Genomic DNA, 12,938 nt, shown 5'->3' with positions numbered 1-12,938 from the left:
TATTAGCGAATGTGTTCGTTGGTTACTGCGAGTCACTGATTGCAGAACAGTTGTGGCCAGCATTGTACGTTCGTTTTGTTGATGATTCCTTCACCTGGTTCGATTCTCTTGAAGATAGCCAAATCTTTCTTGGTATTCTAAATGCCCTACATCCTTCCATACGCTTTACTTGTGAGCACGAACAAGCGAACAAACTTCCCTTTCTAGACGTCCTTGTGGAAAAGTCTAGTCAGGGTACAGTAACATCTGTGTACAGAAAGCCTACATTCACCGGCCAGTACATAATGTTTGACTCGTATTGTTCGTACCAATACAAGGTGAATTTAGTGCGTAACTTGGTGGATCGAGCAAACCGTATTTGCTCCTCTTCCAAAGTGGCTGAGGAACTGGACTTCCTAAAGTCAGTTTTTCTAAAGAACGGGTATCCCGACGATCTCTTGAAGGAGCTCATGAGCGAAAGGCTGCATAGAAAGGAAATACGTTTTGGCCCGGACAAATGTCCCACGTATCTTTCTCTCCCTTGGAAAGGTAACCTCTCATTATCCAAGAGTCGCGTGGTCCGCAAAATTGTACAACAAACGTACTACGCGGTACATTTTGTACCCGTTTTCACAACTGTACGTGCGTTCACGGTGAGGAAGGATGTCCTACCAACCCAACTCGCATCTAAATTGGTATACCAATTTGAGTACCGACAATGCGGTAGTCGGTACGTTGGTAGGACTCTTCAACATCTGAACGCACGTATCAAGCAGCACGTCCCACTGCACATGCTGACTGGCTCGGCACGGGCACTGCGACCCAAACGCGGCAGGCCACCTAAGAACCCTCGATCAGAGCCATCGTTAGCACAATTGCCATCGATGGCAATAGTGCCTCCATTACCCGTATTGAGAGCCTTGGAGATGGATAATGTGCACATTGTCACTAACGTTATAACACAATGCACCATAACAACACAAGAAAGTACACCACAACAACATCCAGATCAAGACCAAAGTGGACGCTGCGGTGAGGTGATCATGGTGATGCCCCCATCGCCATCGTTGCCGTTGCCTCCCCCAGAACCGCCACCTGCATCTGCCATCAGCAGTGCTGGGGCTGAGTCTGTGGTGTCGATGGCACAGGCAAATATGGATGAGGTAAGCACTGAACATGAACAAGAACGGAATTCAACAGAGAAAACAACACGATCAACATTCAAAGACCTAGACGATCAACGGCTAATTATTCAATGAATTATTACAGTACTGGATGTCAAGCACCGGCGAAGACACTGGGAACAGAAGATTTAGCAACAACAGGAACAACAACAATGGTAACAAATTACGAAGCCACCACGACGACCACCACCACCACCACCACCACCGTCACCGCCGCCGCCGCCGCCGCCGCCGCCGCCGCCGTCGCCGCCGCCGCCACCACCACCACCACCACCACCACCACCACATTCATTCTCCATATCTCACACACGCACACACACGCACACACACACACACACACACACACACACACACACACACACACACACACACACACACACACACATTCTCTACATCTCACACACGCACACACACGAACACACACACATTCATTCTCTATATCTCACACACACAAACACATTCATTCTCTATATCTCTCTCATACACACACACACATTCCCCAAATCTCACACAAACATTCTCTCTCTCTCTCTCACACACACACACACACACACACACTCACACACACACACACACACACACACACACACACGGCCGCAATACTCATCCTTTAATTCTCACACCTACCGCACACATACTTGCACCCGCACTTATCCAATCACCCACACACACTCTCTTTCTCACGCATGCACACAAACACACTCACACATGCGCGCTCTCTTTCTCACGCATGCACACAAACACACACACACACACTCACACATGCACGCGCACACTCACACACACACACACACACACACACACACACACACACACACACACACACACACACACACACACACACACACATACACACACTAGGCAGCTGGACTACCAGATAGATTCACTTGACCTAGCGGGCAAAGTTACAGAGGTAGAACTTGTTTTCATGACGGCACTTGGACAAATCTCTGACCTCTTGTTGAGGGAGGTAGTCTTGTCGGCCCAGGCAATCTCTAGCTTCTCGGCCAGACACAGGTTGCAGCGCTTCGATATGTTAGAGTGTGGTGCGGCTCTCCTCACAACGGACCACCTGATACTGTAAGGTTTGTTTTCATCCTTCAGTCTCCAGATGTGTCTGGACAGTCTCGTTGAGGTCTCGTGCTTCTTGTGGCGAATAGTATGTTGATGACCATTGAATCGTGTCTTGAATGTCCCTTCCGTTAATCCAGTGTACTCCTTCATGTCGCTGCCGGTTACATGTGCCCTGTTCACAATGCTCGATGATAGACAGTTTCCTTCCAAGGGGCAATCATTTTTTACACGGCAGTTGCATGTTCTCACATCCTTGGTTTTATTCTGGTGGTCGCTGCGGAGGATACTATTGTTGTGTTGCTTGATGATGGTGGCGACATTTGGCATGCAGCTGTAACTGAACTTTAGCGTGTTCCGGTTAAATATCTTGTATAATTTGCATCCTTTGTGGAAGTGCTTGCTGACGAGTTGCAGGAATCGCTGACCAATGTTCGTGGACATATTCTTACTGAACGGTGGGTTAAACCATGTGATATTCCGGTGTCTCTTCCTTTGTCTCTTCCTTTTCCCACTCTTCCGTTCCTCCAAGAACTGGACGGTCTCATTATACCCGCTGTCTCTGAGCGCATTGTTGTACATTTGAGATGCGTCCTGAAATGTCTCTTGACCCGTTGATATGTCCGTTAGTCGTCGGCTGATGGAAGAGGGCAAGTTCTGGATGATGATCGGTGGGTGGTTGGATTTGTGATGGACATACAGTGGCCGGTCGCTGGGCTTCCGATATGGACGGTATTTGCCAGTGCGTAGGAAGTCGACTGATGTCAGGTTTGCCTGGATGGTGATTTTTAGTCCTAGGCTGTTGAAAACTTTGGTCATGTCCTTTCTGATCCTGTCCACTTCTGGTCCCGATACGTTCCAGAATACTGCCAGCCCATCGTCGCGGTAAAGTCCAATGTCACTGCCGTTGTACACCTCGGATAGTTTGGCAAGGGCCAGCGTACCGACCAACTCACAGACTTCAGCACCGTCATAGCATCCCATCGTCACATCGAATACTCCGCTTCCCTTCTTCATCCACTCTTTCCCGAGGCCAAATAGCAGGGATTTCCGTGCATGGAGGATTGTTTCCTGGTCCTCCGAAGACACCGACGTGAAGCCTCTGGCAAACTCCAACGACGTTAATAATAGTTCCTCCGAGATAGACGGGTAGAACTCCACGACATCAAAACATACAAAAACGCAGTTTTGCTTTTCCTCCAGCCCCTCGAACCAGTCGACCACGGCGGATGTGTTCTTCCAGGCAGTTGTTGGCATTATTATTATTATTATTATTATTAGGGGTGAAACGAAGTAGTCAAAGGTTCGAAGGACCTTCGTTTTCCTTTGAAACGAACCTTTTTTTTTATTCGAACGAAGGTCGACACGGTGGACAAGGTCGACACGGGGTTAGTGCATGCATCAATGCATTGATCTTGTGCGATATGCTGCTGCATGTACTATACACTGTACATGCTGAACTACAAGTAGGGGCACGGTCCGCGTGCGCACCGCAACTGAAGAAGTGACAAGTCAGTGAAGAACTTAACTGGCCCTGTTCCAGTCACCAGCGTGTTCCCGTTTTGCGTTGGTGTGTAGATCTACCATGGTGTACTCATGGATGACTTTTTTGATTGTATTCGTCGAGTGTTTGGCGCTCTGCGATACTAGCAGGAGAGTAGTTTTGCGATTTCGATCGTGTTTTCGCTCAGTTATGCTGCTTGTACCAGGAATGTAGCTTGCTGTAGCTGCCGTTGATATCTGCTAGTGATGGTGTCTGGAGAACGTTGTAGCAGCGATACGAGTGTAGTCTCATAATTTGAATCGAAAAAACAGTTTCCATCGCTGAAGCCATTGCGGTATTCACTCTCCCAGCAGCAGCGAGAGGGGGTGCAGCGATGGACTGAAATCATCGAGGCAGGTGAAGTTCCTCACCCAGTGACTATTCACTCTCCTCTCCATCACCAATGCACCCGCTCGATGCGAGCAGATACTAGTAAGCGAAAAGTACATGTCCAGATTTGACAATTTTTGATGAAGTTGGGCATCTGGTATTTACTACGCAATATGGCTCTTTTCCGTCCATTTTGGTATTGTTCAAGCGCGCAACTGGCTGTACACTAGAGCAGTGATCTATTGTCACTTTGTGTCAAAAAGGCCAAGGCTAGCAAGTCTGTACACGATCCCAAGTACACTGATCTAAATTGTCAGAAATATGGACAATTGACTCACAAACAGGTATTAGGTATGGCCTCTATCAAGAGTATGTTAAAACCTTGCCTCTATCTATAGTGGTGAGCTGGGCCAAAGTATTTTCTTACCTGGAATGGATACATTGATACCAGCACACCACCAGATTCAGAAACAAATTGCACATACAATGTAAGTATTGGGTTCTGATTTTTGCCCCCTTTTATTTTTAAGATTTTTGAGCGTTTCCGTGATCATGTTAAAAAGAATCCTTCGACACCTTCGTTCGTTCTAATTATAGAAGGTTCGAATGGGATTTTGAGACTTTCGTTTCACCCCTAATTATTGGAAAGGCTTCCTGTCTGAAGCCTTTCCATACTGGTACTCGATGTTCCAGTTTTGTGACACGAGAATGGCACGAGAATTAGTGTACCGCTGAGTGTACCGCTATACACGTGGTCGACACGTAGTCGACACTTTGTTGATACTTTTTTGACACGTGACCCCGTCAACGGTCTGCTTTGTGCCAATGCCACTCGGTAAACGCCGATGTCGCGTACGACAAAGACGACTATCCCGTACGCGAAATAGTTGAGAACTGCATGACGTGGACCTGACGGCAAGGACAACTGCGAGGAGGCCCCTTTCGGTACCCCTGACGGGAAGGAGAACTGCAGAAGTCGACGAAGTCGAACGAGGAGGCCCCTTTTCCGTACCCCATACTGCAAAGTGCCATTGATGGATACCTTTTGCACCTGGAACGACCCCTTAAACGCTGTCGCGGCGACTATCCCGTACGCGAAATAGTTGAGAACTGCTGACGTGGACCTTTTGCACCTGGAACGGCCGCGTAAACGCTGTCGTGTCGGCGGAGTGAATGTGCAGGGTACTAGGGTGAAAAGAATTGCTGCAAAGACGTCCCCTCTACTAGGCTCTAGGCCTTTGCCTTTGGAGACATCGTCGGCGAACTGAATGCGCAGGGCGAAAAGAATTGCTGCAAAGACGTCCGCTCTAGGCCTTTGGAGACATCGTGGGAACTCCTTCCGGTACTATACAAACTGCTGATGTGGCCGTGGACATGTACATGGAGAGTCATGGTGGGACTTCATGTACATGGATACATGATGCGAATTCCTTCCGGCACCCTCGTACCGCAAAGCCAACGGTGGGGAAGGAGAAGTGCAGACGTGCAGGAAGACGAACGAGGAGGAACCAGGACGAGCGAGCAATGGCAGGACTAGCTGGACCGTAAGTAATAACTGAATTGTGAATGACAACTTGACATCCATGCGGCACTCGCCACTTGCCACTGCATATTTCTTGTCCACTAACAATGTCTCTCCTCTGCCCCCTGTGTGTCCACGGCCCTGTTTCTGAATTGGCCCGATGAATCGAATGTCTTCCGCAACTGGAACGGCCCCGTGAACGCTGTCGCGTCGGCGACTGAATGCGCAGGAGGGAAAATATTGCTGCGAAGACGTCTCCTCTAGACGACGGTAAGGCACCCCATTGATATGTTGCCAGTGTGTGCCAGGGTATCGCGCGATGGTGAATGAGGAATGATGAAGGGTACGGTGGGACTGTAGACCTGTTACCTTCTACTACTGTAACACGTTATCAGGTGGAGAGTGTCTTGTACTCACGTTATCAGGTCGAGAGCGTATTGTAGTCACTCTCTCTATTCCTGTACTTCATTACGTTTAAGGTGTACGTATAACTTCTCAAAAAAATTAATGGTCTACAGTCGTGTCGGAAGGGTACGGTGGGACTGTAGACATGTTACCTTCTAACACGTTATCAGGTGGAGAGTGTCTTGGACTCACGTTATCACTATTATCAGGTCGAGAGCGTATTGTAGTCACTCTCTCTATTCCTGTACTTCATTACGTTTCAGGTGTACGTATAACTTTTCCAAGAAATTTAATGGTTCACGTCTTCAGATAGAGAGCGTATTGCACCCACTGTCTAGTCTCTGTAGTGCATTGAGATTTTGTTGATCGAACATGAAATGGATACACAGACAAAGCCAGGCCAAGTACATGGCGAGATGTCGCCAGAAGAACGTCTTCAGGTAGAGAGCGTATTGCACCCACTGTCTAGTCGATTTTGTGGATCGCACATGAAATGGATACACAGACAAAGCAGGCCAAGTACATGAGAGAGTGGACGATGTGCAGATCGACACGGCCTGCGGGTACTTCATTAAAGTTACCCGTGACATAACTAGGATAAAAGTTAATCACTGCAAAAACATTGCCAAGTATGTGAGCACTTTGGACTTGACAGAAGAGTGCATGGGCGACGTTGACAAAACATACAGCGGTGACTGTCACTATCATGACAGCAGGGGCACATCGCACGCAGCATCGCAGATCGTATCGAATTGCGCATCATAATATTGCAAAATTGCTCCTGTGCATGCAAGTGGATTTCATTGCACTTCTCAGTTTGGGAAATGCTCGATTATGACAATTCTCCGTGTGAGTGCACTAGCCCTGAACAGACATGTAGGTGAACCGTTTGTGGTGTCTCATAGCCTACCTCACGACCTTCTGCTTTCTTTCTTCATCACTTGTATCTTGCAGGTATATCATCCCGTGACGACCACATTGAAGTCTGAATTTGAAGTGTGAAGATGCTTCAGCAACCACATCGTCCTTTTCCATTGCTTTCATTGTGCTTCTACTGTGCATGTGTGTAACTTGTGGGGTAAACATGTGATGACATTGTATGCTGGCGACACGGTGAGATGTTCATGCGTCTAACGTACACCTGCATGTTATGCATTGAAAAGGGTTTGCCACTTGCGATTCTGGGACGAGTATCAGGTCCGCTTTGTCCTGTGTGGGCTGTATCAGATTGCTGTTCACTTCTCTATCTGTTGGATATGTGACTTTCTGCAAGTTTCTGGTGTATGATGGCCACGTCCTTGCTTGTCACTTTGCATGATATTACATTCTGTATTCGCTGCTTCCATGGCATGGTCTGCAAACTGCAATCCTTGGGCAAATGTAATGTTTGCTATGTTGTGCTTTGGCCGTCAGCTTGTCTACACGCTGTGGTTGAATTATTTTTGTTTCACAACTGACTTCCTCAAGTACGGTGGCCACTGCTTTGCATGGCATTATACATGAAGAATTTCCTGTTTGTGTCGTGTGCATGTGCGTATGTGTGCGTGGCCACGTGTGTGTGCCGTGTGCATACACATGTTTGTGTATCTGTGTGCGGGGTAGCGAGGCGGGGAGGGCTGGTATGTATCAGTGTGTTATTGCAGTCGCATGGTTACATACAGTACATCGCGCGCGTGGTCATCATGTTTACCTTCGGGGTTGGGGTGGGGAGGGAACGGAAAAAGAGCTGAAATTATCCATATAAAAATCGCTCTGTGAGCGGTTCTGAAAAACCTTTACTGGTACTGCCCCGTCGTAAAAGTAAGAAATTAGAACTGGCCCATTGTCCCCCCCAAATGCGAACTGATCCACCTAAATCGCGAATGACGGGACCCGAACGCACCAGTAGCACGAGGTTCCTACCTGTGGATGCAGATGGGGACGTTGGTCCGGACCATAGGCCATGTACTGTACTAGCGGTAGGCTTCCCTATCAAAATAATAAATTCTACTACTACTTGTGTTACCCTATGATCCTGTGCCCTCCCGACCTCGTGCTACTGGTGCGTTCGGGTCCCGTCATTCGCGATTTAGGTGGATCAGTTCGCATTTGGGGGGGACAATGGGCCAGTTCTAATTTCTTACTTTTACGACGGGGCAGTACCAGTAAAGGTTTTTCAGAACCGCTCACAGAGCGATTTTTATATGGATAATTATTATTATAGGCTTTTCCGAGTTGGCATCGCCAAGCAAGCTTGGCTAGCCTTCGCATAAGCTGCTCCATAATGATGAGACGATACAATGAATGCATGTATATACGATCTAGGACAGAACATAGGTTGAGGATATTTTTGAAGAAAGCTGCAAGTTGTATTGAGGAACACAATGTTGCAAACTCTACGAAAGTAAACTGCAAGACATTTTTTGGGGTTGTTGTTAGTAGCATTTAAGGTTGTGTTTTCACAGGTATATCGTTTACATTCCTATTCATTTAGGGGCCATCCGTAATTATCCATATGTTTCACGAAACGAAATGTTTAGTTATGACCCACCCCCACCCACCCACCCCCCTGAAACGAAACAATAATTAATTGACTTGAGACTTTGTGCAGAAAATGATCTTGATGGGCTGTTACAACACACACACACATATCCTTCGCATGCAAGCACTATTAACCCTTTACCGGCAAGTAATAGTTACTTTTGTATATGAAATCCATAACATTTTAGAATGATGCCAATAACTCACAGCGAGGACATATTTTTAATGGTTGTGCAAGTCAGTTATGTTTTCTTGGAAGTCTGGTACTACCGGCACTTCTTGACCATGGAAACATTTATTTTCACCTACCACACACATACGCTGCTAAATAATTGGCACCTCTACGTCTAAACACGGGAATAGTACACATGCAAATCGTCAGAGTTCCGACATTGACATGATAATGACAAAACAAGTCGACTTCGGAGCGGAAACAAACACCATAGCTATCACAGACTTCAGTGAATCAGTGGTCGTGCCTCGCTCGCAAATGAGAGCAGCATCGCCCCAGAATCGCTGTCGGAAAGCTCCGTAAGGTCGCACACACGACGCGCTGCGCTGCCGTCTATCAGGTACATGTACGTAGAAATTCGATGACCTCAATTTCCGTCTCTGGAAGACTGTCAACACGGGGATCACTCGCCATGGCTTCCCCACCATAAGCACGATCAGATTCTTCTAGGTACATTACGACGACATTGTCTTCAGCGGCTGGTGCTCCCCATATTTGCGTGAGAATTTACTTAGCGTGCGCTCCGCTCCGTAATTTGAAATTCTCTTGCATCGGCGGCTGGAACGAAGTATTTATCTATCTGTCGTCGGTCCCAGAGCGAATGACTGCTAGGTCCTCGTCGGAGAAGTCATCCGAGGACGAAAGGAACTCATAACTGCACTGAGTACAGAGTGGTATCAGTGCATCCATGCAGCACTTGCTGAGCAATGCAGCACTTGCTGAGCAATGCAGCACTTGCTGAGCAATGCAGCACTTGCCTGGCCGCGCGACGTACTTTCGATCTACTTCGAAGTACACAATGTATGCATGCATCAGTGCATGCAGTGCGCGTTGATTTTTCCGCTTTCGATGGGTTTTTTTTCAAAACGAAAACCGGTCACTACCCACCCACCCATAAACAAAACTTTTTCGTTTCGTGAAAAAGATGGATAATTACGGATGGCCCCTTACAGGATCATATTTTCACAAAATATGTTAGTCAATGAGTTATGTTATAGTACACCGTACAGCCATGCAGCTGCCACAGGTGAAAGCAGTATTACTATTAGGCTTTGATGTACGTGGTCCGGCTCATCGCAATTGTCGCTTATCTATCGCCACTAAGAACAGGAGTTTTTTTTACCGCTCTGTGAAATTTCCACTAGGCATAGTGAGAAAGCATGATACAAGAATTCTCTCCGCCAGAAGAAAAACAAATTCAGCAATGGAATCAGGTGAGGCGAATCGAAGAAAGGAAGCAAGGTAAGCAAAATGCACGAATACATCAGCGAAGGAGCGCGCTTTTGCACTCACACTCTTACAGGTCCAGAGTTCATTCAACTCTGCATCACTCGAGCTGCCGCGCCGTTGCATGAGCTGACATTTGCTGGTGTCTAGCTGCTGGCGTAGACTGGAGTATCTCTTGCTTTCTCAGGCTGTCGTATGGCAGCAATGGGAAAGGAACAGTTGTGGCTGTCACTTCGGTGCTTGAAGGAACTGTGGGCAGTGTGACCTGTGTGTCGCCACAGTGTGTTTCAACAAAGCCTTCGAGGCATACAGGCCTCTCCAGACAGCTGTCAAACGCTCCGCTGGATACGCTGACCACGACTCTTGTAATGCTGCTGCTTGGTCCACCAAGCAAGGAACAACAACCGCCTGCCGGGCGCATCCCTTCAAAAACACCTTTCTTCTTCAGCATGACGCTCATGCGGCTCATACTCCTCTGCCGTGCACGCGTGCCTGTCGCGCTCTCCAGGATGTCAGTTGCCCCTACCACAGTTCGGGTCTTCGGGTCGCTGCGCTTGGCTTTTGGCAACACAGACAGTGAATAGCGAGATTCCCACTTCCCAAAAAAAGTCAAACACATCGCGATTCAAAGCGCTAGTCGCGATCATTTTTCTTTGGTGCCTCCTTTGATCTTGCCATCACAACCTCCTAAGCAAAAGTAAGTTAGATATCGTGATTGGACTGGGTTTTACCTGTAAAAAGGTGCGTGAGAGGTAAGCGACAATTGCGATGAGCCGGACCAAGTATGCTTTTATCACATTGCTGCATAGGTCTTTCCAGTCTTGTCGTGACTGGGCGATGGCATGGAGGTTCTCAAGTTGCTCACGTTTAATGAGTGACCCCCGATACGCTGCAGGTCCTGAAGCAGACTCAGTGGCAGAGTGGTACGTGGCCGGCCCCGCCAGGTGGCAGCAGATCTTGGGTTTTCGAAGTATGCTGCCATCATAAAGCGTGCTGGTACATCGTCATCTAGTCTCAGGACATGGCCAAAGAACCGCCACCTCGGTCTCACAATGGTTTTCCCTAGGGGCTGGGAGTTGGTGCGTTTATACATCCGTATGCTTTTTTGTCTAGGTTATCAAGGCAAAAAAGCATAGCGTAGGGCCCTGAGCTTCCAAGCTCTCTCGTTGTAATCTGCAATCAACTGTCATTAAAACAGAAACAGAAAAATAATAAGGCACCCATTTTGATAGTCCAGGGGATGGCCCACGCCAGGTAAAGAGAATAAATAGAGAAAAGAAAAGACGGATATTTCACAGGAAGTACAAGTACAATAGGGATACAGTGCAAGTAGGTAGTTCTCACAACGCAAAGCCACACTGCGCAACAGCCAAAGCTGCTGACCGGTTCTGATCAACGGCAGAGGAAGAGGCTGGACGTCGATGACCACGAATGGCAGCGGCAGCTACTCGGATTAGTGCAAAGCCCAACCTCACTCGAAGAAAGGCAATCACAGACGAGAAAGACTCTCCTGTCTTCTCCGATACCATGGACGCAACCCTACCGTAGAGAGCCTTCGCTGCTTTGCTTTGCCCGCCAGTGCAACTGAGAACGATGGGGACAAATGACGCATGCTTGATGTGCAAAACTCCTGCTTCGTAGCTTTGACGCTTCTCCTTCTCGTGTCTGGCATAGACGGACACCAGGGAGGCGGGGTTTCGGTTTGAACGAGCATAAGGGTTAAACACCCTAACATCGAAGAATGTTTGCTCAAACCTACTTCTCCATACTCCACTGGCACCCACATCCAGCCGTGCACCTCCATAGATGTACATTTACTTGCAAGCTGTAGAGACACTAACACATCCATTCCCGACGAATTCAGCGTTCAACATTTTCTTCAGACTTCGTAGGTCACACTTTGTGTGAATCTACACAGGCGGGTGGGTAAAAGCCCTCACTGTAACCCACACACTCGACCTACAAACTAGTACGACAAAATAGAGTAATAAGATATTCTTCCAGGAAGTGATATACATCCTATCAAAAACCTACTTTGTTCTCCCAGAGATTTGTTGGATAATCAACTTGTTCACCTACCTGCCGGGCTGTTCAACACCACAACCAAATTACGAAACGTGTAAGTCATGGTGTGCATGTATTGGAAAAGAGATTTGTTTGCGTAGTTCTGTTCTTTTGAGATGTGGCAAATGTATATGTATAGATTATAGACCGGTTAGGAGGTCTATACAGGATATATAGACCGAGTAAAAGACCGAGGTCCCCCGAGGTCTTTTACGAGGTCTATATATCCTGTATAGACCAACTATGAGGTCTATAATCTATTTATCGTGTTCTCCACGCAATAGTTTCTCTTCATATACGACATCCTTGTAATTCTAGTATTATACTATAGCCTATACCGCATTGTACTGCATTGAAAGTCAAGATCATTGTTTAAACCAGGTTCAGCATCGGTAGCACAGTGGCTGGGTGGTAAGGAAGAGTGACTGAGATTCACAAGGTTTTGGGTTCAAATCCCATCTTGTGTATTTCTGCTTTCTTCAAAAATTTATTTTTCTAAGTTGGAGAGAAAATTTCTAAGTCCAAGAAGTTCTAAGGAGTCAAATATAAGTAGTCAAATATATCGCGTATTTGACTGCTTAGTCAAATACGCGATATATTTGACCGCTTAGGTATCAGGGAAATTAGTGGGGTCAAATACTAAGAAGGCGATAAAGCACGGTATAAAGAGATTCTTCTAGGAAGTGATATACATCCTATCAAAAATCTACTTTGTTCTCCCAGGAGTTTGTGGAATAATAAACTTGTTGACCTACCAGCCGGGCTGTTCAATGTGGAATTAGAATACCTGTAAGTCATGTTGTGCGTGTATCGTAAAAAGGCGTTTTTGTTGGCGTAGTTCTCTTCTTTTAGGATGTGGCG

At 47.1% G+C, this 12,938-nt stretch overlaps 1 protein-coding gene across 1 annotated transcript in view; it reads left to right on the top strand.

Moving 5' to 3' along the window:
* The window catches only part of LOC135821646 (leucine-rich repeat-containing protein 15-like), a 101,235-nt gene that overhangs the window by 86,782 nt on the left and 1,515 nt on the right, over positions 1-12,938 (top strand). Inside the window, exons 12-13 of the mRNA XM_065334645.1 lie at positions 12,061-12,132; positions 12,801-12,866. Coding sequence (XP_065190717.1) covers positions 12,061-12,132; positions 12,801-12,866 — 138 coding nt within the window. The remainder of the gene's footprint in view (positions 1-12,060; positions 12,133-12,800; positions 12,867-12,938) is intronic.

This window comes from Sycon ciliatum, chromosome 7 (assembly GCF_964019385.1).
Source record: "Sycon ciliatum chromosome 7, ocSycCili1.1, whole genome shotgun sequence".
Classification (NCBI taxonomy): domain Eukaryota; kingdom Metazoa; phylum Porifera; class Calcarea; order Leucosolenida; family Sycettidae; genus Sycon; species Sycon ciliatum.
The sequence above is the reverse complement of the archived record's forward strand: the minus strand, read 5'-3'. Positions and strand labels throughout refer to the sequence as shown.